The 25,975-nt window shown below is 37.6% G+C and overlaps 1 protein-coding gene across 4 annotated transcripts in view; it reads left to right on the top strand.

The window, feature by feature from the left end:
- Positions 1-23,840, top strand: part of inpp4ab (inositol polyphosphate-4-phosphatase type I Ab) — a 65,043-nt gene extending 41,203 nt beyond the window's left edge. For 2 of the 4 annotated variants that reach the window (XM_053497941.1, XM_053497942.1), the window contains exons 15-23: positions 3,878-4,193; positions 8,077-8,109; positions 8,328-8,500; positions 10,017-10,140; positions 10,363-10,630; positions 11,419-11,516; positions 11,720-11,832; positions 13,275-13,429; positions 21,113-23,840. In XM_053497941.1, the coding sequence (XP_053353916.1) occupies positions 3,878-4,193; positions 8,077-8,109; positions 8,328-8,500; positions 10,017-10,140; positions 10,363-10,630; positions 11,419-11,516; positions 11,720-11,832; positions 13,275-13,429; positions 21,113-21,245 (1,413 nt within the window). In that variant the 3' untranslated portion in view covers positions 21,246-23,840. The remainder of the gene's footprint in view (positions 1-3,877; positions 4,194-8,076; positions 8,110-8,327; positions 8,501-10,016; positions 10,141-10,362; positions 10,631-11,418; positions 11,517-11,719; positions 11,833-13,274; positions 13,430-21,112) is intronic. The other 2 variants (XM_053497944.1, XM_053497943.1) reach the window with 2 other exon arrangements.
- The last annotated feature ends 2,135 nt before the right edge of the window (positions 23,841-25,975 follow it).

Here is a 25,975-nt window from a genome sequence, read left to right on the forward strand (position 1 = left end):
CAGTTACTTGGAAGCTGTGCCCTGAAGTATATTATAAGCTCTGTGTTGTCTCTGGTGAATGTTTAATAGCTTGTACACTGTCATACAAATTATTGTAAATCAAACAACAACCAATTTTTATATTGATAAGTACAGTATTTAATTTGTGTCTTACCAGATATCTTTAAAAGCTACAATCAATAGTAATGGAACGACAGGACCAATTCTTTGAAAAAAAAAATTCCCATAAACCGAAAAACAATTGGGTTTGAAATAAAAAGAAGAATGTGAGATGATGAATCAGAATAAAATTTCTTGATATTTACATCTAGAATTTATGGTGGCCGACCACCCAATTTTGGGGGGGAGCAAAAGTATTGGAACAAACGTCCTGTAGTAAATTAACGCAAATACCATCACATATTTGCATAACCTCTTATTTGCAATAACTGCATAACGCTCATTGACATTGAAGTCTTGGCCAGTCTAAAACCTTTGCCTTTTTCTTCCTGATAAAGTCTTACGTTATGCGTTTTATGCTTTGAAGCATTCTCATTAATTCTGGAATTCATTTTGCTGCTACCATCATGACTTACATAATAAATAAAGATTAGTGCACCTACTCCATAATCTACTTGCATAATCTGGTTTATAAGCAGATACTTTCTTTCTTTACTCTTTGGCATTTCCATCACTTTAGTAGAGGTTAATCTCGGTTCGAGAACGTTTGTGGTTCTTCTCTGCATTTCTTTATACTTTCAGATCTGGCTTTCTACTTCTTACTGTTTATAGCCTTTTTTCAGTAGTGGATAGTGATACCGTCACCTCTGCCCTGTGGAGGGTGTTGATAGCACTGACTTGTTTTCTTCACAGCCCATGCAGTGTTTCTGTTGTTAAATGCTGCTGGGTTTCTTACCATTTCAGCACAGTCCAAATTGTTGTATTGGCTTTGTGCAATGGCTCAGACTGAGGTTCCCCTCTTTTCTCAACTTCAAATTGGCTTCATTTTTTTTTTTTGTTTGTTTGTTTTTTGCAATAACCAGCTCTCTCTCTGGTCCTCATGTTGGTAGGGTACACCTGGAAACAAGAAACACCTGTCAGTGTTTGAAATGTTAATGCAATTTCTTTTCTTGTTTATAACAACCATCCCATATTTATCTCAAATGTCTTCGGTGTATAGCACAAAGAATAAGTACCCACTCAAGGGACTGTAACTGTTGTTTTCCATCAAAAAAAAAAAAAAATAATAATTAAAAAAAGGCGGGCACACAGGGCGTTCCCACAAGCAACAGCAGTAACCATGGCTACATGCACATGAGAAAAACTGAAAGCAAGGTGAGAAACCAAAGTGTTAGAGCCAGTGGATGTTTTGTCTTAAAAGTACTTTAGTTTTATCATGTTGTCACTGCCCTAAAATGTCTGTGACTAACATATGATAATATTTTATGTTATTTGTACCTTTTTTTTTTACTGTGTAATTATATTATAAAGCATCCTAAACAAAATATATAGTATTGTGTTTAGGATTTTTGTTGTTGTTGTTTTCATACTTTACTTGCAAGATCTTATATCTTATTCCATTTGTTTAAATGTACTGTACTATGGGGTGTTCAAATCAACCTGGGACTTTTGATTATGCAGCATAACCAGACACAGTTCGAGACTATCTTTATATCGTAAATATCCCCCTGCTACACTCAGGCTTTTATCCCAGCGTTTCACTAGGGCTTTTATACAATCAACATAGAATGTTTTCTCATTACGCCGATCAAACTGTCTGCTTCATGTCTGAAACGCTGGCCTCCCAGGAACTCGTTTAAAGGGATCATCCAGAAACATTTTTCATTAAATTTTAATATGATCTTTAGGGTCCTAATGAAAAGTTTGTAATATATTTAATTAAAAATTCTAAATGGTTGTGTAAAAAAAACACTACTTTTAACTGGTAAAAACTAGCTCTGTTCTCAGCAACCTATTTCAGTGCATGTTCCTTTAAATGCTTATGATCTCTGCTGAGCCCGCCCCCCCAGTTCTGTGGGGCGTGTCTTGACAACACACGTGGGGTATAGCTACGGGAGTGTAGTCCAGTGCGGGCAATGCTTTGGACTGCATTACCCACAAAGCATTGCCCACAACGCAGTGCTTTGTGAATAATGCAGTCCAAACTGGAAAACGCTGGAATATAGAGCCTGAGCCTGTTTTCTTAAGTAGTTTTTGGTTTAATTTAAGTACGGAACCTACGCAGAAGTTTGTAATATCGCCTGACAACGCAGAAATTAAAAGAATGGACATGCATCGACTCGATTTGTCTTTCTCATCACTGCATGGGCATGAATTAACGGGCCTTTGCGCTGCCGCGAGCAACAACAACATAAAGCGGAGAAGCTTACTGAGAGAGATACGGACGCAATGTGTTTACTGATGTGTTTACATGACTTCTTAATCTTCGACAGACATCGTTATAAACCATCTAACGTAACAAAGGTAAGCATAATATAGTTTTGCGACTACGTACACCGTTTGCAACTAGACAATCACCTTAATGCATTGTTTATTATAAACGGGCGATTAGGGATTATATAGAGACGGATGTACATAGAGAAGAAGCCATAACCATGTTCTATGAGAGTATAAGTTAACTTACACTCCGCATTCATCGTGATTATTAGAAAAGGCGATCTGCAAAGATTAATAGAAAAAGAAATTACTCACTAAGCCTGGTGAAGATGAAGCAGGAACACGAAGCGTTAGTACAGATCCATTTTTTAGGAGCAGCTTCCTAGTAAAACCTGCTTTATAGTGACCCGCGTTTATAAAGCAGTCTGGTGAAAAATGATTAGGGCAAACATGAACGCATTTAGTTCAAGTTCAAGTAGGCTTTATTGTCATTACAACCATATACAGTTAGTACACAGTGAAACGAAACAACGTTCCTCCAGGACCAAGGTAGATCGGCGGGGACGTTAGCTTTAAAAACTAAATTCAGCCACTGCGTCCTCAGCGGCTCAGATGTCGGTAGTGAATGACGACTGCTGTGTTCGCTATTACACCCAACAACTGTACACCACACTTGCTTAGGCGCCATTTTGCTCCAGCGGCGAAAAACAATGGCCGACAGCTTCTTCTCACTCGGGGCAGGTCTTTGCTAAAACACCAGTGTCAATCAACTAGTGTAGGAGCGGCCTCTTGTGGTGTGGCGTCACATCGACAGGCATTTGCGATTGGCCTGATTTCAGAAGGGGGATGTTATTGTAATAAATGAAAAGAAAACCACTGGGCGGCTCTTTATCATCGTAGAGTGGTTGTGTACGCACTCTCCTAACACACAGTTCAGTCCAAACTGCTTAAAAAACTGCATGTAGGCCTGTATGACCCCTTTAATAGCCTAAACATGTGAAAATTGATTGCAGGGAGGTCAGATCTCTACGGAGAATGTGGCAGTAACTCCCAGACTCAGTTCCTGTGATGTGCAAGTGGTGCAATGGGCAGTATGAGCTCGTGCAAAAACAGAACACCTTTCTGAATGTTTTTGGGAATGATTGCAGTGGGCTATAAGCCACCTTGACCAGGATTGTTATTCTGGATTGTCCAGCTTTTTTATAAGGCTATGCATCATTCAAATGTTTTATTGAGGCTCATCACTGTGCTGTGCTTGAAATCGTCTATAAATACTGTTTGTAAGTGTGTAAATCTGATTTACGCCTTCACTGACAAAGTCCCGGTTTGACATGAATACCCCTTATGTAAACTAGTACTTGGAATATTGTAGATGTACACGTGATTATATGTGTATTATTGAAGTTGAGCTGTGACAGCTGCAGCAGTAATTAAAAACAGTTTACTGTAACATGACAAGAATATAAAGCAAATATTCTCCTTTCTGTTCCTTGGCTCTCAGGAGAAGGTGTGGGTGAATGTGGATAAAAGTCTGGAGTGCATCATCCAGAGGGTGGATAAGCTCTTACAGCGAGAACGATTGCGCAGCAGCAGCAGCGAGGACATGTTCCAGGCCGACCAACAGAACGCTGTTCCTAAAAAAGGTAACGAGAGGTGTCACGCGTTCTGGATCAACCCAGTCTGCACAAATGACTGTCCATCAGCAGCTTCACCGGAACAGACTTCTTCATCTTCATCACCACCTTCACCTTCATCCTCATCATCATCACTGCCTGCTCTGAACCCTGCATGCCCCCTTAATCCAGAAATTCAAGTCTGTAGGTGGCACGCTCACACTGTTTCGCTCCTCCTTTCATTTCTTTCTTTCCCTGCCATGTGCACTTTAGCTGGGATCCAATATAAAGCTCCTTTATGGCTGTTTTCCAAAGGTCATGAGCACAATGAAAAATTCACAGTTGTTGTTTTTTTTGCTTACATCCAAGAGCACATATGCACACTGGAGTCAGATCATACACCAATCAGCTATAACATAAAACACAAAACTTTAAGCCCAATATTGTGTAGCTTCCAATTTTGCCTTTGGCATGACCCCACAAGACCTCTGATTGTGTGCTAAAGTGTCTGGCACAGGGATCTTAACGGCAGATCTTTTGGGTGATCTTTTGTTCAACATCCCTGAACAGCCCGGCCTGCTAACCCCTGTACGCGGTAATGCATGGATGTTCTAATACCATTCTATCATGGCCAGCATTGCCTCTTTTCAGGTATCTGTGCTACATTGGCTTTTCTGTGGGATTAAATTGGCAAAGATGGGCTAGCCTTTGGTCCCCACACACACAGATGAGCCTTGTGTGCCCATGATCCTGTCACTAGTTCATTTATACATTACCAGTGAAAGTTTAGACACACCTCCTAATTCCATGCTGTTTCCTAATTTTAATGTCTTTCTTCATTAAAAACAATGCTGAAGAAATCCAAAATATGCAATAATCTCCTTGAAACAGTTAAGATGCGTCTGCTACTTACTCTCTGTAAAGCCTTCATAACGGCTCTAATCTGAGGTGCTGTTTGTTAATTGGTGATTTCTGAGGCTGCTGACTTTAAATGAACTTCTCCTCTGCAGCAGATGTAAGTTTTGGTCTTGCTTTTCTGTTAAAGTCTTCATGAGAGCAGTTTCATCATGGTGCTTCATGGGTTTTGCAAATGCACTTGACAATACTGGTCTTGCAAGAACTATTCCAGAACAGCTGACCTTTGTGTCTTTAAATAAGAAGTGACTGTTGTTTATACTTAATGCTATAAGTGTTTGTAAGATCTTTTACCTAGAGCGCACCACAGACACACAGACATGAGGCGAGGTCTTACAGGAAAAGGGTTGTTTTATTAGGGAAAATGGGGTCACCTGCCTTCGAAGTCCCTGGGGTGCATGGCATCACCCCGCTTGCATGCCACTTTCCAGTTTAACGTCCGCCTTACGTTCTTCTCATTCCCAAACTCTGGATTTGGATTTTGGAATCTAGACCTTGAGCTAAGTCCCATGGCTCACTTTTATAGAGCGGAGCAAGCCCGAGATAAATTACAAGCATCACCCGCCAGCCGTGCCCAATGTAGCAGCCCCGCCCCTTCACACACCTGCTGAAGGGGAGGCTGCCTACCTAATGATCCTTTGGAGTGAGCAAGGGTTACTTACACATTGTGTGTGCATGATGTTTGAATGTTCTTTTTGTGTGAGAATTTTCCTTCCAGTACTCTGGTTTTCTCCCGCAGTACATTGGAATGCTCTAGCACCTAAGACTTATTCAATTCAATCCAGTTTTGTTTGGGCGGCACGGTGACTTGGTGGTGGCACTTTTGCCATGCACCTCCAGGGTCTTGGTTTGATTGTGTGCATGGAGTTTGCATGTTCTCTCCGTGCTTTGTGGATTCCCTCCGGGTATTCCGGTTTCCTCCCACAGTCTAAAGACATGCAGATTATTCTAACTGGCATTCCCAAACTTTCCATAGGGTGTGAATGAGTGTGTGAGTGTGTGTCTGTGTCCTGCGATGGATTGGCACCCTGTCTTAAGTCTCCTGCGATAGGCTCCAGGGCCACTGTGACCCTAAATACAGGATTAAGCGGTATAGACGATGAGTGAGTGAGAGCGATGAAGAAAATTTTATTTATGTTGCACAAATTCTGAATTTAGGAATTCAATTTGCTGTGGTCTAATTCAGGATGCGCCATTAACAGAGAAATTTTTTTTTAAGTTGGCACTATAGTACCAAACTCTCTTCAACACAACTCTCAATCATATTTTCCTGTAACAACTAGTTGTGTTTCCCCATCAGTGAGAACATAGGGAAGTAGTAACAGCTTTGCTGGTTGAAAATCAGAGTGTTAGCTGAATGTGTGAATGCTAAAAGTAAGTGTCTGAGTGGAAAACAATTGTGCATTTGTGTGAACATTTGATTATGTGCAAGTGTAGATTTAAATGAGAGCAAACAAATATCTGTCTAAAAACAGACCAAATCCTGCTCATGATCTTCACTTCTGGCAATACAATTACATCACACGCTTGCTCTTCTCACACACACAGATGCGCCCATGAATCATTTCATGTTCCTTATCCTCACCTGCTCATCAGAGTGCATGCTGCCATAGCAACAGGCCTATTGCCTGTTATTAAGTGTGTCATTAGTAGCTTTTATATAGAATACTGGTCAAAAGTTTGGACACACATTCTAAAACAAAAACTATGAAATAGCACATAATAGGTAATTAAGTAACAACAACAGTCTGTCGTTATTTTAAGACACAATGTTCAGCTGTTCTGAAATAGTTCTTGCAAGAACAGTATTGTCAGATGCATTTGCAAAACCCATCAAGCATCATGATGAAACTGGATCTCATAAAGAACTTCCCAGGAAAGCAAGACCAAAACATACCTCTGCTGCAGGGGAGAAGTTCATTTAGAGTCACCAGCCTCAGAAATCTATTTAAATGCAATTAACAGCACCTCAGATCATTACAGAGCATAAGTGGGAAACACATCTAAACATAAAATGTGCTTGTAAAGGTGTATATATATATATGCATATACTGTATGGACACATTCGTAAAGAAAGAAATGTCTTTACGAAATGTTTATTTAAAAACATTTCTTTCTTTACGAATGTGTCCATTTTAGAATCCTCCATCTTTCCACTGACACTGTTGCAGTTACCCAGTCCACGACCTTGTTTGTGTCTGCGTCTGAGTATGTGCCAGAATGTTAAACAGTTTATATGACTGAGTCATGTTTTCGTTTTTTTGTCAGCGCATCATTTCTCAGCTCTTGGGAAATTTCTGTCTTTCATCTAAGCTTGTGTAATCATATGACAAGTACTGTAGCTCGGTTAGTGATTGGCGTGCTAGCTGGCCCACACTCTGGGGGTGTGTGTTTGTTGCTCCCGGTCTATTTAATCTGTGCCAGCTAGGCAGCTGGTATGACTCAGAAATAGAGTATACTGGGAAAAACAAATAATTATACCTAGAATCAACCCATAATAGTCAGTTAGTAGCAATAAACAGAAACTTACACCCATAACATATAAATTAGCTGGAAATTGTTAAATAGGAAGATCAGATTTAAAAGTCTCGAGACTAAACTAAACTTAGGAATAACTAACAATCCAGCATCACAAGGCCTGGGTGTATCTGCTATTGGAAGCATATTTGTATCAGGTTAAAGAATAACATCCGACCCAGAGATTTATATTTATTAGTTTATTAGATTTAATGTCACATCCCAGCTGTAGGATTCTTGCTTCAATCCAAAGCACAGGTTGCTGTCTATATGGAGTTTCTCTGCATGATCTTCCCATGTCTGTGTGGTTACTGCTGGGTTCTCCTACTTTCCTTAATACCTGCAAAAATACCTGCCTTTGATTGTCTATAGTAAATTGTACCTATATGTGCCCAATCAGTAGTGTATTTCTACTTTGTAGTCAGTGTTTGTAGAATAGACTCCACATCCAACACAACCATTACAAAACTAAATATAATTTCATACAGTTTATTGTTTTATTTAGCACAGCTTTAATATTATATCTGAGCTGAATCTTTTGGCCTATACAGTATCATGTCTATGGCCAGTGTTTTTGTGTTTGTCTGTGTGAGCTTGGCAAGGCCAGCTTGTATGTGCTGGTTGTGCTTCCTAACTGTGCATGTTGCCCCTCTAGATGCCAGTAACAGCAGAGAGGAGAGTTACCCAGGTAAGAGCCCCACCAACCCCATATGACCCCCTTATCGCTGATGTGCTTATGCTAAATGTTTACAAAAGAGTCTTTTTTTCCATAATTTCCCTGTGCTTTTATGTTGTCTGTTTTTATGTTGGTCTGTAGCAGTAGAAATTAAGCCACTATGTTACATAATTACTACTTTATAGTGAATAATACTGATTTGTCTGTTTATTGAAATGGATGTGTGTCAGGTGAGTGGAGTGAGGCACTGTATCCGCTGCTAACAACGCTAACAGAGTGTGTGGCAATGATGAGCGACAAGGCAAAAAAGTCAATGGTGTTTCTTCTAATGCAAGACCGAGCACCGACTATCGCCATGGACCTTAGTGTGCAGTACCGCCGAGACGTGGTCTTCTGCCAGACAGTGAGTTTAAATGCAAACATCAGGTGGTTTAAAAAAATCTAAAATCAGTAAATCAATTGTTTAACATTGTGTAAAACCAAAGAAACTACTAAAATAGCCTCGGGGCATCTCTACACTGTTACAGTAACTAACAGTGCTGGGAACTAATGAATGTGACTGAGGTCAAAAAATAGCATTGCTAATTTGGCATATTTTTCTTAGTGGATAGTTAGATTCGTTAACAATCAATAATTAATTATTTGTGAATTGTTACAAGATGCACTTTTTCCAGCACCACAATCCCAACAAATTAGTTATGTATGACAAATAAATTATGCCTAAATAGTTTAAGCTAACAGAATAAAATAAAATAAAAAAAACATAGTTGGTCCGTGAACTAGTGGCTCTCTTCTTAAAGTTGGCACGGATGTGAACCACAGATGAATTAAAAGTGTAATCAGTTTTACTTCCACTGCATGGTGGTGTTTGCTCTTCATTACTGAGCGAGAACTCGATATATTTTCACTTGCTAAAACTGTCGTGCATACACGCTCATGTGCCCTGTGCTTGTTAGGGTTGTCAGATCACACTGTAAAAATAAAACAGTTGATGTGAAAACTGGCCCAAATATTAACTGTAACTCACCTTTGGTATTTATAGACACGTACATTATTTCACTAAAATTAGCCTTATATTGATTATCAGCCCTAGACACATTTTTGTAATAAAATTAGCCCTCTTAATGGAAAACCTTGGTCACTCAACATTTCACACCTTGACAAGGTAAATGTTTCCAGACTGTTTTTTTTTTTTCCAGAATGTCAATACCCATTTCCTTCCAACTATATTAAATAGCCTTGGAGTTTTGTGTTACACAGTTACTGCTGTTGTCTTTCTGTCTTCATTCAAAATCGTGCATCACCTAGAATTAAAGTTCACCCTTTTGTAGCGTGCAAGTAAATATTTATATCAACTGAAGTGCCACCTTGTGCTAAATGGTTAATAAGATTATTTTCAGCAATTAATTGATTAATCATAAAACATTAACGATCCTAGACATTAGACATTAACAATCGTAGACATTAATGACAAAATCACTGGGAAACAAACCACTTTAACCAGATCTTATATTTTAGCTGACAGGCTAATGCTAGTTGACAACTTTGTTCTGTCTTCGTCTCGGGTTGTACTGCTTATGATACACCTTCAGGTACTAATTAGTACCTTGGGCACTTGGTCTTATTATTATTATTTTTTTCTTTTTTACAACACATTTGTTGTATATTACTAGGAGATAATGTTCAAGACAATGCATTAGCTTGTATAACTAGCTGGGTATGTTATTAATGTCTGATAATGGCTGAGGCAAGCCTGTGTTTAAAGTTGAGGAGCTGTTAAGTTCACACTAGAATTAGTGACTAAAAATGTCATCCCAAGGGTCCTGTATTTTTTAAATAATGTGAAATAATTTAATACGGGCTATAAGGTATATGATACATGTGTCATAAAAAAAACACTTTTTCGTTTTACTCCATAGCTTACTGCTCTTATATGCGGCTTTATTATTAAACTGAGGAATTGTCTCCGTGATGACGGTTTTCTAAGGCAGTTATACACCATTGGACTGCTTGCTCAGTTTGAAAGTCTACTGAGTACCTACGGTAAGTACACAGACAATATTAACCGATGTTGGTGTCTTTTCTATACCCCCACTGTATAGATATACATAGAAAATATATTTAATTTAAATTTTTACTTTAAATGGTTGAATATGTGGGTTAAAGGTTGTGAAACTACATCTAACGTATGTGCCAGGTAACTACTGTTAATTTCTTATGCAAATCTCTTAAGTGTGTGTGTGTGTGTGTGTGCGTGCATTGTAGGAGAGGAGCTAGCGATGCTTGAGGACATGAGTGTGGGGATCATGGACCTAAGGAACGTGACGTTTAAGGTGACACAGGCTTTGTCAACATCCTCTCCAGACATGCTACCTGTGATCACAGGGAACCGCGACGGCTTTAATGTGCGCATTCCACTGCCAGTGACCATGTTCGATGCGTTGCCACGGGAGATTCAGAACGGCATGCTACTGCGCGTACAGCCTGTTCACTTTAACGTCGGCATCAACGAACAGCAGACGATAGCTGAGAAGTGAGTTCTAGATTTGTAAAGTTGCAGTGCCAATGCTTAATATATAATAAAACCTTAATAAAAAAATCTATATTAATTAGGGCTGTTAATATTAACCCGTTAATGCATGTGATTAATCTGAAATGAATGCCTATTTTTTTTGTTCGCCCCAAATGGCTTCCCATAGTCTTAGCGCAGTTACCTAGCTGCGTGTGATAATGACACGTTTAGCATGTACTGTATAGTAAGATGAATGAGGAAACATCGCCTGGTGTGCTGAACATCAAGTTTCATAGTTCTAGAAAAAGTTCTAGATGGAATTTTGTGTAAAACTACAGTTTTGCGTTTGAGCTACCTTCATGACGAACTATTTTTGGAAGAATATGAAATGTGGTGGCTCAGGCGGCTAAGGCTCTAGGTTGTTGATTTTTAGATACGAGTATCCTGGTTCGAGCCCCGCTGTCGGTGGATTGCTCATGCAACCCCAATCCCATTTGAGAGATTGTAATTTAACATTTGTTAAATGTTAATGTTTTAGATATTATAAAACTGGGAAATCTCCTGCATAATTAGTTTCCTGTAACCATTTTGTCATGCATTTTTTTTATTTCAACATTGCACTTTTTTATAATAAAAGTATATCTGAGTATTTTAAAATTGTGATTTTAGGAATTCTAGATAAAAAAAAATTATGGATTGGCAGCACTAATATACATAATCTACATAATCTACATAATATAATGCCAAGTTAGACAAACCTTCATAGTTGTGAAAGGATTCAGAATCGCCTAACATTGGTGTGTGTTTAGGATTGGAGACACGTCTTTGCAGGAGATCATTAATTCTGAGAGTCTGGGACGTCTGAACTCCTACTACGAACAGTTCAAGGAGGTGTTACCAGATGACTGTGAGTCACCACATCTTTGTGTTATACCAGTTTGCTTGCACCCAATTTAAACCATATTACTAACAAATGATGACATGATCTTGTCTGACTAAAACAATATCTGTTTTAAAGCCTGTTCGTTGGACAGTAGTGTCAAATATCATATTTAACTTCAACAGTAATGGTGTTGATCTGCCTGTCTGTTCTGGCTTTCTTGCTTCTAGGTCTCCCTTGTTCCCGTAGTCAGACTTGTCTTCCAGAGCTCTTGCGCTTCCTTGGTCAGAATGTTCACGCCAGGAAAAACAAGAACGTTGACATCCTCTGGCAGGCTGCAGAGGTAGATAACGCTTCTGCTTATTGTTGTTTGAAAGTACTACATTAGTACGTTTGTCACAATTCTAAATAACTATCTCTTTGCAGTTCCATAACTGTCATATTTTCTGAACATGTCTATACTCATCTTCTTAGTTAACTTAGAACAGGCTAAGAAAGCATTTTATTTATTTATACACTTGTATGATGTAAGATTGTTTTTGAAAATAAATAGAGAATTTTATAATAATACAATGCTTTATCTTTGTAAAGATCACAGTTCTAGGGAGGTATTCCACTAGATTTTGGAGGATAAATCCATTCGGGTACAAGAGCATTAGTGAGGTCAGGTACTGATTTTGAATGAGGAGTCCTGGCACAGGCCTGCTTTCCAGTTCATCCTAAAACTGCTTAGTGGTGTTCAGGTCAGGGCTTCAAGCAGGACTTTCAAAATTCTTTTATTTCATCCCTGGCAAACAGCCTCTTTATGAAAATCACTTGTGCTGGAGTAAGTTTGGAGTCTTAGCTCCAGAGAAGAGAAACTAAAATTCTGTAGCATATAAAGACATCTTGTAGCATACAAAGACATTCTGGCAACAGTTTAGGGGAGTACCATAAGGGTCTGGTAATCAGGTGTCTAAAATGTTTGATCATATCTGGTGTACGCATATATGAAGGAAAAGTTTTTGCAGTGTCAAGAGTGTGGGCAGATGTGTGCAGACGTGTGCAGACGTGCATCGTCATGAAAGATCACAACGCCCTTGGAAAGCCTTCATCTTTGTTTAATCTTAACAATAAGCATCTCACTTTAATTCAATTTATATAGTGCTTTTAACAATGGTCATTGTCTCAAAGCAGCTTCACAAAAAGAAAAGAAAATTTATGGAAGATGAGTTGGACAAAAATGTATTTAGATAATACTGAGTTTGTGAGATTGTCCCTGATGAGTAAGCCGAGGGCAACATGGCAAGGAAAAACTCTCTGAGATGGCAATAGAAAGAAACCTTGAGAGGAACCAGACTCAACAGGGAACCCATCCTCATTTGGGTGATAACGGATAACAGAAAGTATTTAACTACATAACTTTGCTGGAAGTTCAGTATAACAAAAGTTGTCCAAGTTATCATGGAGTCCAATTCAGCACAGGGACAAGTCAACATGTGCAGAGGTCAGAGAGGGGTCTGTATCACTGGGAGCTCAGAAGCAGCATGTGTAGATCCAAACCATCATGAATGCCTCTTCTTTAAAAGTTTGCAAAATTACAAGTGGGGTGTCCATTTTTGCTGATGCAGCAGTGACTGGGGAGACATTAGCCTTTCTATGTGAACTATTTCAACCACATAGTTCAAGGTTAACTTAATATCCAAAAGTGCAGTACAATCCAGACAAACCAAGCCTGTGCTGACTTCGCTATACTTGTAGCTATATTATATCTGGTGTAATTCATTCTTTTATTTCCGGTATCAGATCTGTCGACGGCTGAATGGTGTACGTTTTACAAGCTGCAAGAGTGCGAAGGACCGCACAGCCATGTCAGTCACGCTGGAGCAGTGTCTCATCCTGCAGCACGAGCACGGCATGGCACCACAGGTCTTCACTCAGGCCCTCGACTGCATGCGGAGGTAGGACGACAACACGTGCCTGTTCAAAAACAAAGAGCTTACCATGTCTCAGTAATGACTGAATGCCAATCATACAAGATCAAAAAGTCTGAGTCTACTACCATCAGCTGTTTTTATTAGTTACATGGTTATATACTACTGGTGCACATTAAAAAATGTGCAAGTCAGCAAAGTTATGTAACTCTCCACAGACAAAGGCACTCGTTAATAAAAAAAAATATGAGGAGATAACCAGTGTCAAGTTATCCCATAAATTCCATATTGGTTCACTTCACTTAATCTGTATCGAAGCACAACAGAGCCTGGTGAAATAGCTCATGAATTTGTTTATCCTTAAATTAAGTGCAAAAATAATTTTTAAAGGTGGGCAATTATATACAGTAGTACCTCGGCATACAAAGGCCCCACCTTGAGCATTTTCACCTTAAGAACAAAAATTTTGCAAGAAATTTGCCTCGGCATATGAAGCATTTTCAGCATATAATTAACCAAGCTGGTTGATAAAGTAACTGGAAAGCTAAGTGATGTTTACATGTTTTTAGTAGGTTTTTTTTTTTTTTTTGCAATTTGTACAAGATTTAGTGAAGACATAGCACCATGGGTCCCAAGAATGGTTCAGTTCAGTTAGTTTTTTTAAGCAGCCAGTGCCAAGAGGAATCATAAATTAAGCTTAAATTAAGTTTAATGTCTATTTGTTTTATATTTTATTTTACTTAATTTAAATGTCTTTTCTAAATGTTTTTATTTTTTATATGCAAAAACATAATTATTGTGTTGGAAATTGGTAATATTGCATTGGAATTATGCGTTTCATAATTTTGAAATTTCGTCTCTGTACTCACCTCCAGAACGGATAAAATTTGTATGCCCCTGTGTATAATTTTATATATATATTATTTAAACTAAAACTAAAAATAATTTTAATGAAGAATAAATTAGGTTCAGACTTTTTGACGCTGCTCTATATCTCTCTTATAATTTATCTGCTTTGTTGCTTCTGTAAAATTATCTTGAACACCTCATCCTCTTACCTGGACATCCCATGTGTCACTGCTTTAAAATTTTGCTCCTGCTCTTGAAACTGCTGTTGCTTTTGTTCTTGTTGCCTTTTTTCTGGTCCAGTGTCAAGCGTTATCTCCACCAGCCATCTCACCCTGCCTCTTCATCCCTCCTGCTCTTTGCTTGCTAAACAGATTAAATGCGTAAGCTGAGCCAATCACTTTGGGGTAGTGAACAAAAATTTAGAAGGGACAACGGACAGTTAATTTAGCATGTACATGTGCAATGGGTTCATCCCAAATCATCCTACCCCTTCTTGGATCCTCTCTGAAGCGTAGAGGGAACAACGTGATGGATTTCAGAGAAAGGAGCAAGACACGGGATTGTTCTGTTATATAAGTCATGTAGGCTTGCCTGTCTCACCTGGTGATCAGTATTTGTATACAGTGGCTTTGAACAAGTGCATAGTTGCGTCTAATTATGTTTTGGTTTCGCGCATGGGGAAAACACACTCCCTCATCTCTTCAGTAGCACTAAACACCTTGGTGGCTCTATACTGTAGATGCATTTTTTATTGGGTCATGTTATATGATCATGCCACTGCAGTGGATGTAAAGAGAGATGGGGTGTGTGTTTTGCTGCATTAGTGACTTGGAACTGTTGCATGCTCTAGTTTGCACGGCCTGAAGCTGTTTAAGTAGCATACGGGAAATGTTGTTTCCTGATAGGTCCTTTTATTGTACACTCTCAGAAATAAAGGTAATGAACTGTACTTTTTTTTTTGGGGGGGGGGGATTTCCTCCTGATTTTTTTCTCTAATTTAATCTGACAATCGGAGGACAGCGCTATCTGATCCTTCCACTTGCATGAGCTTACAGACGCCCCTGATTGGCTGTAGCTCTCTCTAGACCCTCTGCTGCAAGGGGCTACAGTATCACCCGGGGATCGAACCCACGATCTCCGGATGATAGGGCGAGCACTTTACCACTACTCCACTTGGGGGCCCCGAACTGTACAGTACTTTTCTTTGTTGCTGGAATGGTGTCCCCTTGATGATGTGTTTTTTGTTTTTTAAGTTAGGGTGCATGTCTTCTAAATTTAAGTACTGTATTGTTTTGTTTTTCGACTGTCTTTAGGCTTGACTACTGCCCACAACATGGTGGTCACCAACTCTTAAGAAAATGATTTCTAAAGCTCCCAGAACCAATATTTCACCATTTTTAATTTTTGGTATGCAAATTTTGATGTGATAAGCTGGTCATTTAGGTCATCAGCTGACTTCATATTATTGCTACATAACATAGCTGACTAACTGTGGCAACCCCAGATCATAACATTGCCTCCAGAGTCTTGTAAAGTGACCACTGTGGATGATGGGTGCATCGCTTCATACACTTCCCTTCTTACCCTGATGCTCCCTTTGTCGTAATTTCAGACAGCATATTGGATGGTAAAAAAATGTGCAGCTCTGATGCCATTTCATTTGGATTTCTAGGTTAAATAGAAAAAAAATAATTTTTAAAGAATTTAAAAATACTGTACATACCAAAGGAATAAAAGCTGTGCAGTTATTTGTAATTGAAAATTACAGTTTGGTCACTTTATTTCTGAGAGTGTACATACTGATGAAGAGAAACACTGTTCTTAATTTACTCTTCTTTGCTTTCTCTCTCTTTCCATCTTGTTTATATGCGTCGTCTGTTTTTCTTTTGTTTTATCTGGATTTGTTTTTGTTTTTTGTGTTCTCATTTGTCTCATCCCTATATTTGTTACAATATATAATTTTATTTATGATTATCTATAATTTTCAATTCATATCTGATTTTTTTATTTGTCTTCATCAATGTCGGTCCCGGTGCGGTTATTTTATTCAAAAACCTCCTGTATCCGTGAACACGCCCCCCCCTTCTTTATCCCCAAACCCCCTGGCTGCAGCGTTGGTACCCGTGAGGGCGTGACGCAGAAGAATCTGAGCGGCGTGTTGCCCGTGCGGGAGTTGAGGCTAGAGCCCAACCTGCTGTACTCTCTGCCTCTGCTCGCTCTCAGCCCGAACCTGCTCATCGTCTGGCTCTTCCTCAGCGTCGCCTACCTGCTGGCCAAACTCCGCTGCAGCTGAGCCCACAGCACTCCCCAAGCTTTTCTTCTTTCCTCTTTTCTTGTTTCCTTTCTGCCCGTTTTCTCTTGCTTTCTTTCATTCTTTCTTTCTTTCTTTCTTTCTTTCTTTCATTTCTTCTCTGTATTCTTTCTTGCTTCTTTTTAATTATATTTTTTACCTTTTACATATATATTCTTTTGCATCTTTACTCTTTTTTTTCTTGTCTTTTTCTAACATTTATCTTCTGCTGTTTTTTCTTTCTTTCTTTCATGCTTTATTTTTCCTTTTTTATTTACTTTCTTATATTTATTTTATTTTGTATATTTGTGGGTTTTTTTTCTCTCTTTAAATCCTTGTTTTCTCTTTTTACTTTTTTGTTAGTTAATTTATTTGCTGGCTCTTTTGTTTGTTTGCTTGTTTTGTATTCTCTTTTTACATTTATTCCCACCATTTTCAGTTAAAAAAAAGATTTCTTCCTTTTTTTGCTCTCCTATTTTCTTCCTTTTCATATATTTGCTTCCTTGCTTTCTGGTATCCCGAACAAGCTGTTTGTTTATTTGTTTGTTTTAGCTCTACTTAATAATATCCTCTTTTTTATTTAATTTCATCCATTTCTTCTTTTTTTATTTTATATATATATTTCTTTCTTGCTTTCCTTTTTTTCCTCATTGCTTTCCAAACTTTGCCCCTCGTCTCTTCTCTGATTGGCCGATTGGCGGATGAGGCGGTTCAGTGGCTGCACATCCTCTATGTGTTTAAAGGTCTATGTGTCCCTAGCAATGCATTTCTGCCTTACTTCCTTACTTCTTTAAATAAGTGAGGTCTAAATCTCAATGTGTATATATATACATATATATATAGTTTATTAAGTATAATCACGCAAAGTCTAAGAATTTCCGTCTATTCTTTTCCCTGCACCTGCTACAGATATGCTGGTTATAAAGACCATACATACAGTATACCATAGAGATACAGTTTCTTAACCGAGATCATATTTCCTCAGTGATTTGTGATTGAATTTCTATGTCTTCCATGTGTTTGTATTTAAATGCAAAGCTAACGGCTTGGCCAGAGCTTAATCTAGAACAGTATCTACAAATCCAGTGCACTTTTACGATGAAGTTTTAGCGCCGGGTCAATTCGATTGTACATTAGGTCAGGGGAACTTTTAATTATGCAGTAAATATAGCTCCGTATTTTTTAATATGATTATTTTTATTAGCCACTAATTTGTGCACTATTCCCAGTTTTTCATTCGAGGTAAATTTAAATAGGTTCCATTGGTTAATTTAATATCTCTGTATATTTGAGCCTTGTTTTAGATGATGTGAACCTAAACGTGTTGCTTTACACTAAGGCAAATTATGCAGCAATCATAAGCAGAATGTACTATTTATCTACTAGTGCCAAATATATAACTAATTATGTTGCTTTCTGTGTGCCATAATAATATTATTCAGGTCCCAAAGCTTCAGAGCTCTTCCTGGGTTTTCCCAGCACATTATCTTAGAAGCACTATTTTTGCTATAATGATATTTATTTATTTATGTATTTATTTGGCAGCCACTTTTAGCACAGGAAAGTTAAGGGATAATTCAAGTGGGGCTTCCTGGCTGTACTACAATTTAATTCTACAACCTTTACTAGCACAGAAGGTTGCTGTATGAGCTTCCTCTGCCCTGTATATCATTTATATTTTAGGCATTTATTAAAAGATGCCAAATAAATATGACTTCTTGATGTTCTATGAGTCTGGTTTAGAACTGGATGCATCAGTGCTTTTTTTATTTTCTCTCGAGACAGTTTTTAGTACTTGAATGAGTAACATACTTTGTATTATTTGAGCGGAGGCATTGAATGTTTTTTTTGGCTGTGTTTATTTTGCTACAAGTTTGTACATGATAAGATTTTTTATGGTGGGTAAAGAGAGAGAGAGAAATGTGCAGTCTGCTTTGCTATGATTGCCATTGTTCGTAATGAAATATGAGGGGGGTTCAAGCCAGACCTGGACATTTTTCATTATGCAGAATAGCAGAACACAGTTATGAGAGTAAAAATCCCTTTAGTTCTATATACAATACCCTACTACACTAATGCACTTATCCCAGCGTGTCAATAGTGCTTCAAGCACTAGAAAAGTTTTCCCAGAATGCCGGAGCCATTATCAGACTACCAGCTTCACAAATGAAACACTGGCCTCCCAGGAACTCCTTTAATGGCCCAAACATGTGGAAATGTCTTGAAGCAAGGTCAGGACTGTACTGGGATGGAGCAATAACTCCCAGACAAGTTTGTGTAATGTGCTTATGTTTGTGAATTATTGGTATGTAACAGTTCCCACAGACAGGTGCATCTCTTCCTTAAGTTGGCGAGAAGTTATCTGTGGATTTCCAAGGATCAAATGTTCCACTTGCTGAATGTTTATGGGAACAACTGCAGTGGGCTCTGAGTCACCTCGTCCAGGGTCGTCACGGATGAACGGCCTTTCGTAAAACGTTTGCAATGTTCCAATGTTATACTGCAACTTCTCTAAATGTCAGAAAATTGCTTTTGCACCTTCATTTAAAAGAAGTTTGTCACAAGTCCCGGTTTGACTTGAACACCCCCATATATAATATTCGTTTGCGTACATTAGGCATGCTTCACATATTAAATGTTGGGTCTTGAGTGTGAGTAAATAAGCATGATATTAAATCAAAACCTGACAGCAGTATTGATGCTTGATGATTTAGACCATCCTGGACAGAACATCCTTCTACACAACACACAACCAGGCAACTCCTTTATCTGACTCGCGTATTGAAATTGACTACTTTGTAATATCCTCATATGGAAATCATATCACTTTGTTAAATTCTCCTGTCTAAAAATATGCTTGGCAAAGTCCTCATACTGTCTATTTATACACTTAGAGATGGGTCAGAGAGAGAGAAACTGAGTCAGTAGGACTTTTAAATCCTTATAAGAGTGTGACATGTTATATTATACCAAGATAGAAAAAGATGTTTGTTAGATTAGGTGGACTTCGTTATATAACGACGCACGTGGGAATAAGGACTTCTGGATACTTAAGATTAGCTTTAGGTGAGATTAGAAGTCCTAAACTGAGGGTCACGGACATCAGTGTATAAGATTTTGGGATTTAAGTGATTGAATAGGTTTTAATTTTAAACTTTTTGTAGAGTATGATACTTATGATACTGTTATTTCCTTGTTTTTTTGATGCATGAAGTTGCAGTGCCATATACTGTATGTTAGATGGATTTACACTGCATTTATTTTTCTTTTTTTTTGTATGTTTATTGGTTTTCTTTATTACGATTTATTGGGATTAATAATGAACTTGTATGGTGCTTGAGGATGGAATAGCTTACATTCACATTAGCAAGCGACACAATGATCGACAACCAATCAACAGAAGCATTTTTCTAGCAACAGCATGACATTTTGTTCTGAGAATTTTCAAGTTTATGGCAAACAGGTATGATGCGGTAAAACCCGAATGATTCCTTGAACCAATCCTATGCCATGTGATGTTTCTTAAGTGTCTCATTCATAACCTAACCTCTTAACTGTTCTAATTGAAGTTAGAGCTCAAATGGTTTGACAATGATTGACAGCACACCCATAATCGACAACAGTAGCAAATGTAACACGGTTAGATGACACAAACCGCAAAATAATTATTTGCTTGCTAGTGAGAATGTCAGTGTTAAGCTTAATGGATTTAGTAGGTTGATAGACTCTTGGGTACTGTTTGCATTCGGCTTGAGCTTCCTTGCTTAGAAAATCTTTATGTTCGTATTTAGAAAAATATGATTCAAGTCATTTTTTGAGGATTGAGATATGTTAATTAAACTACCTCTAGATGTCCTGAAGTGTGCAACATGACAATTCAGAACACTGGAAAGCTATGCCACTATGACGTAGGATGTGTTTGATAGAATTTGATGATGGTGCATCTACATCGATGCTCTGCTCTTCAATATTATATCTGCACTTGTCAGTATAGTAGAATTGTATCATAATCAGCGGGACTGTTTAGCTCCAGTTACAGTCTTGCTGACATATCTTCTATATGAACCCACATTATGAAGCTGGTTTAAATTTTTCTATAGATTTAATGTAACACATGGTTCATAAACAGTTAGACCAACTTTTAAGGGTTTTCTGTTGTTTAGTTAAAAACTTTTTTCTTTTTTTTTATTGTGGTCAAAAAGCAAAGGGTATGGTCCTGGACACAAAATATTTAGTACTGCACTTAAATGCATTTTCAGTCTTTAAAAATACTGCCCAAATTGCAGCTTTGCTATTTCTTCCTTCAAGTCTAAGCTTTAAACTATTGATCCACACAGACAAGCATTGGCTGAGCAACTTGTTCTGCTTGCTTTTTACAGTCCCATTCTCACCCCTCTTACAGCCTCCCCATGTTTCACTGCCTACCCATAACCCCACTGTGCCGTGCTTCTTGATTGTCTTGATTTTTCTTTGCCTATGTTCTCTAAACATGGCCCCTTGTTTATTTTTTATAATTTTTTTTAATTGTCATTATACACTTGCTTTCATAACCCCCCTCCCCTCCCCCGCAGTGAGGGTTGCCGACGTGAGAACACGGTGAAGAACGTCGGAAGCCGCAAGTACGCTTTCAACAGTTTCCAGCTGAAGACTTTCCCTAGGCATTACCGCCCTCCTGAGGGGACGTTCGGAAAAGTGGAGACGTGAGCATGACTTCCAGGCTTGTGCTAAACAGAAATTAGTCCGAAGTGGATGAGTTCATCATAGACAAATCACTGTGTAGCTGGTATGTAAAATATGCTGTAGTCAATCCTGATTTCTCACTGATATCGGTATTGGTGAATCTTACAAGACACTCACTTATCCTGCATATAATTGTTCCTGATTTCTGATCCCATATTGAAATAAAATCATTGGCTTTAAATAACATGATTTCCAGATTGTTACAGCATTGCCAAAATCGTACAGCTTTGGGAGGGGGAATCTTTTTCCCTACGTAAATATTCTCAATATTATTAGCATTTAAGAACAGTTCGGTCCAAAATTTAGAGCTATATATATTTTTTTTATACAATTCCCTCGTCTAATTATTACATGCTTGGTGGCCTGGGGGAAAAAATCCTTCATGTGGTGACTTTTTGCATTTCTGACAATTACTGTGTTACCCAAATTGAACAGTCAGTAGGGAGGAAGAAAAAAATACTTTTTTTAGTCTTTCTAGTATCTTCTCCTGAGGTAAAAATCGTAGCCTCATCATCATCATCTGCCTCATGCTGAAATTGTTTTACTGGCAATTAGAGCTATGTTATTTCATTTATTTTGCAGTTGTGGTCGATTCAATTTATTGAATTATTTTCAATTCAGAATCAATTCACATTTCTTAAATTATTAAAGTAAATACACAAATGTAAAAAGGTCTAAAGTTGAAGGTTTTTTTTTTTCAAATATACAAGAGCCTCAGTAGAAAATATCAACCGTATGCATATTTTGCTTATACTTGTCTTTTGGAAGCATATAGCATTTATTTTTTGAGTTTATGGGAGCCTGGTGCAATATCGGCCCCTAATGGACTGGATTTTGGTGCAGAAGATAAAAAAGGTAATAACTTTGTACAAGACATTTTTAACAATCAGTCAAATTTATAAGACATGACATTTAAACAATCAGTCACACAAGTTGCACACATTTTTTAATTCCAGTATTTATAATTTTAGTGTTATCGAATTGAAAATCACAATGGCCGCAAATCTAATTGGCTCAACGCTTTGAGAGAGTTCCAGAGCTCTATCAGCAAATTTTGCCATTTAAATTTTTTACAAATACTATTTTATGATTTAGACTGTTTACAGACTGAACCCCTTCTTTTTCTGTTTGGTGTTTAACCACTGACTTGTTATTCCCTGTGTTAGGAAAGGATATGTAAGTATTTGTTAAGTTGATTAAAACATCATCTTTGGTTCTGTTTTGGGCTGTTTTGCCAGGAATTCAATCACAGTACCCTCTGATGGGTTTTTCCATCCCACCATGCAGCCATTCGTTTATATCAATTTACTACAAACAAATAAAATTTAGTTTTGTATGCAATTTATGTCCATATCCATTCAGTACTTATTCACACATAGTTTGCTTCATCTTTCAATAATCTTATTAGACTATAATGGGAAAAAAAAAACAGTGCTTGGTAATAAACTGTTTCCTACTACGTTACAGCCCATTAGAGTGAAGAGGGCTTTATAAATACTCAGCGCACTTTTTGTGCGTCTTAAAACCCCTCACACTCACTACTTCCTGTATTGCCCAGTATATATAAAAGGTACACCCCAGGCAATGTTCCCAGATAAAATTATGCAATAAAGGTACAAGCCACATGGCCTTGTTTGCACCACCCCAACAAATCTTAATATAGGATGTAGTATGGATTTAAAATAAATCAAATTAGTTAATTCTAATTAAATAGAAATTTATAATACTATCATAGTCATAGTATATTATGTCTTGCTTTATTCTGAGTATCTTGGATGAGGTTTTATTTGAATTCCTGTTTTCTAAATCAGAGATATTCAGTGGCATCTCAGGATTATTACTGATTATTTACTCAGACTCGTATACTGTATCTGTGTCATAGTCATATAATAAATCTATTATATTTAGAGCTATATTTAAATGTTTGAGGAAGTGATTGTCTGAATTTGTTAAGAACATGGGATGCATTATGTTGTTTAACAACTAAAAAGTCATTCGTCCGATTCATGCTGTTCTCCAGATCTCAGAAATGCCTGATTTAATTTCATTAAAATATCATAGGATTGACAGTTGCTGCAGCAGTTTGCCTGAATGCATATTTTCAGAAATCATATCAGAAAGTATCTCATTCGCCTACATGTTCATCTGCAAACCCTTTCCACAAAGCGTAACTCACTACTATCATTTTTTATTTGGCACCATGTTACCGTATGAACCTCAGCTGGCAGCGCGTCAGCCCGACTGTGAAATGCAAGTTCAGCATTGTTGCATTCGTTATTCTTCATTTTACTTGATGCTTTTTTAAAAAATTATTATTATTATTATTCATGCATTTTGTATTGTTGCTGTTGTTATTTTTACACACGTTAATGGGTTCCGGTGCATATAGTTTATAAAACCTAATGTATTGAAAAGATTATGTTCCCAGATATTTGAATTTGATTTGTATTTATTCCTGTAAACTTGTATCTTTTATGAAGCTAAGATGTACAATGTGTACAATGAATTTTGCTGTATAATAAGCTGTCACGATGCAATTAAAAAGAAAATTAGCTGCCATTATTGAGTTAAGAATTTGTCTCTTGTGTGTGTACATGTGTGTGTAAATGTGTGTGCATGTGCTTGTTTTGGGGAGGTTACTGGGAAAACTGTGATCTTTCTCTGAATAGCAACTCTGTCACAAACAGACGAATAACAAAAAAATCTGTAATTTTGTTATAAACTGTAAGGATTATGCAGTAATTTGGATACCGGACCTAATCAGAAAGCAGTATCTCCATGTTGATGAGCTCACATATACCCTGGATTGGCTAGGGATGCTTTGTTTGATAGTAGATTGTATGCCACCCTTCTTATCCAATGAGCACAGGCAATTTTGGCAAAATGATAGAAGCCAGTCTCAAATGTTTACAATAATAACCCGGCAATGCAACATCCTAGAAAGTCAGTGCGGATCACAGCATTGTAAAACCAACCTAAACAAAATGTTCATGAATTGTTAAGACAGAAGTGGGATATTTTTGTAATATCCATACTCTCATACAAATTTTGTTCATTCATCAAGAAAACTATCACACGTCATGCAACCAAACCAAACAAAAATGCCTCTCAAACCCTGTATGGACAAAAGTAGTTGGCCAAACCTGCAATGACATTGTATTCTTATACGTCCTTCTTTTTCCTCTATAGCAGCTTCCACTCTTCTTGGAAGACTTTGCACAAGATTTTGAAGAGTTTCTGTGGGAATTCGTGCCCATTAATTCTGTAGAGCATTTACAGTATGAGGTCAGACATCGATGTTGGTTTCAGGGCTCTGCGCAGGCCATTCAAGTTCTTCCACACTTAATTCACCAACCCATGTCTTTTTAGTTCTTACTTTTGTAGTGTTGTAATAAAAATTTAACAGGTTTCCGCAAATACTTTTGTCCATATAGTGTAGATGTGCAAGACGTTTTCTCCATAATGTGCAAACAAATTTGACTGCTAAGTCACCCAACAGTAAGTGAAGCCAAACCTCAACAATGATTTTAGGTTATTAATTCATTCTCTCTCTCTCTCTCTCTCTCTCTCTCTCTCTCTCTCTCTCCTTTCTATTATTGTCTTTGTCTGAAACTATCTCTGCTTTTGACTTTAAACACTTGCTGCTTGATTGAGCATTTCATGGAAAGAAGGCAAATCATGCAATTTTGTATAATTGTCAGCAACTGGTGATATTTTTGCTTCAAATGCTACACACAATTTTGGTTATGTAAGGCAACTCCCAGCACCAATTTAGTGAAGTAAAAAGTAGAGATATTTGTTGTAGGATGCAGTGGATCAAAACAAAAAAATTATACACTAATTAAAGTACGGACGCATGGAACGGATACTTAAGTACAGTAATAAATATACTTAATTACCTTCCACCTTTGCAAGCACTGCATTTAGAAACTTTATTATTGAATTAATGTTGACAATGGTTAATCAAAGTTTTTAGTTTTTTTTTTTTTTATAAATTAACACTTAATTAGAATTTTTAGATTATTACAAATAGGTTATTTGAATTGAAATTTGAAAAGGGTTAACACCACCTCCATGTCACTGTTCCTGCTTCACTTTAAATCCCTGAACACGGTCGTGTTTTGCGCGGAGTAGAAGCCCCTCTTGGGGCAGATGCTTAACGTGGTACAGCTCCATGGGAACGATGGTTTGGGTGATGCTGTTGATGCTCTCGCACCAGTTCTGAAGCTGAAGCAGACCAAGGGAGCTGTGGACACTCAAAGGGGGTAAGAATGAAAAAGAGAGCCTTCTAAATAAAACACAGGTGGATTTTTTTTTTTTTTTTTTACTGCATAAGGGCATTTTAACAGCCTGTAATGTTATCGTTGTTAGCTTATTTGCTTATTACCATAATAGTAAGCATAATCTTTGGAACTTTCTTGACACTTAAATGTTTCAGAATTGATGTGTACTGCATCAGTAGTGACAAGAACTGGGTTATGTTTCTATGTACTAAAACACTTAGTCATTTAATATAAATGTTTAAGAATGCTCATTAAATTTCATCAATAAATACTTATATACATAACTCCTCTGTTTTGTTTGGTTTGAAATAACCAGTGAATGTTTCTGTAACAGGCGGTGTAGTGGTTAGCACTGTCGCCTTGCACCTCTAGGGTTTGGGTTCAATTCCTGGCCAGGCTCGATTCCCGTCT

The sequence above is a fragment of the Clarias gariepinus genome, chromosome 6 (genome assembly GCF_024256425.1).
Source record: "Clarias gariepinus isolate MV-2021 ecotype Netherlands chromosome 6, CGAR_prim_01v2, whole genome shotgun sequence".
Classification (NCBI taxonomy): Eukaryota; Metazoa; Chordata; class Actinopteri; order Siluriformes; family Clariidae; genus Clarias; species Clarias gariepinus.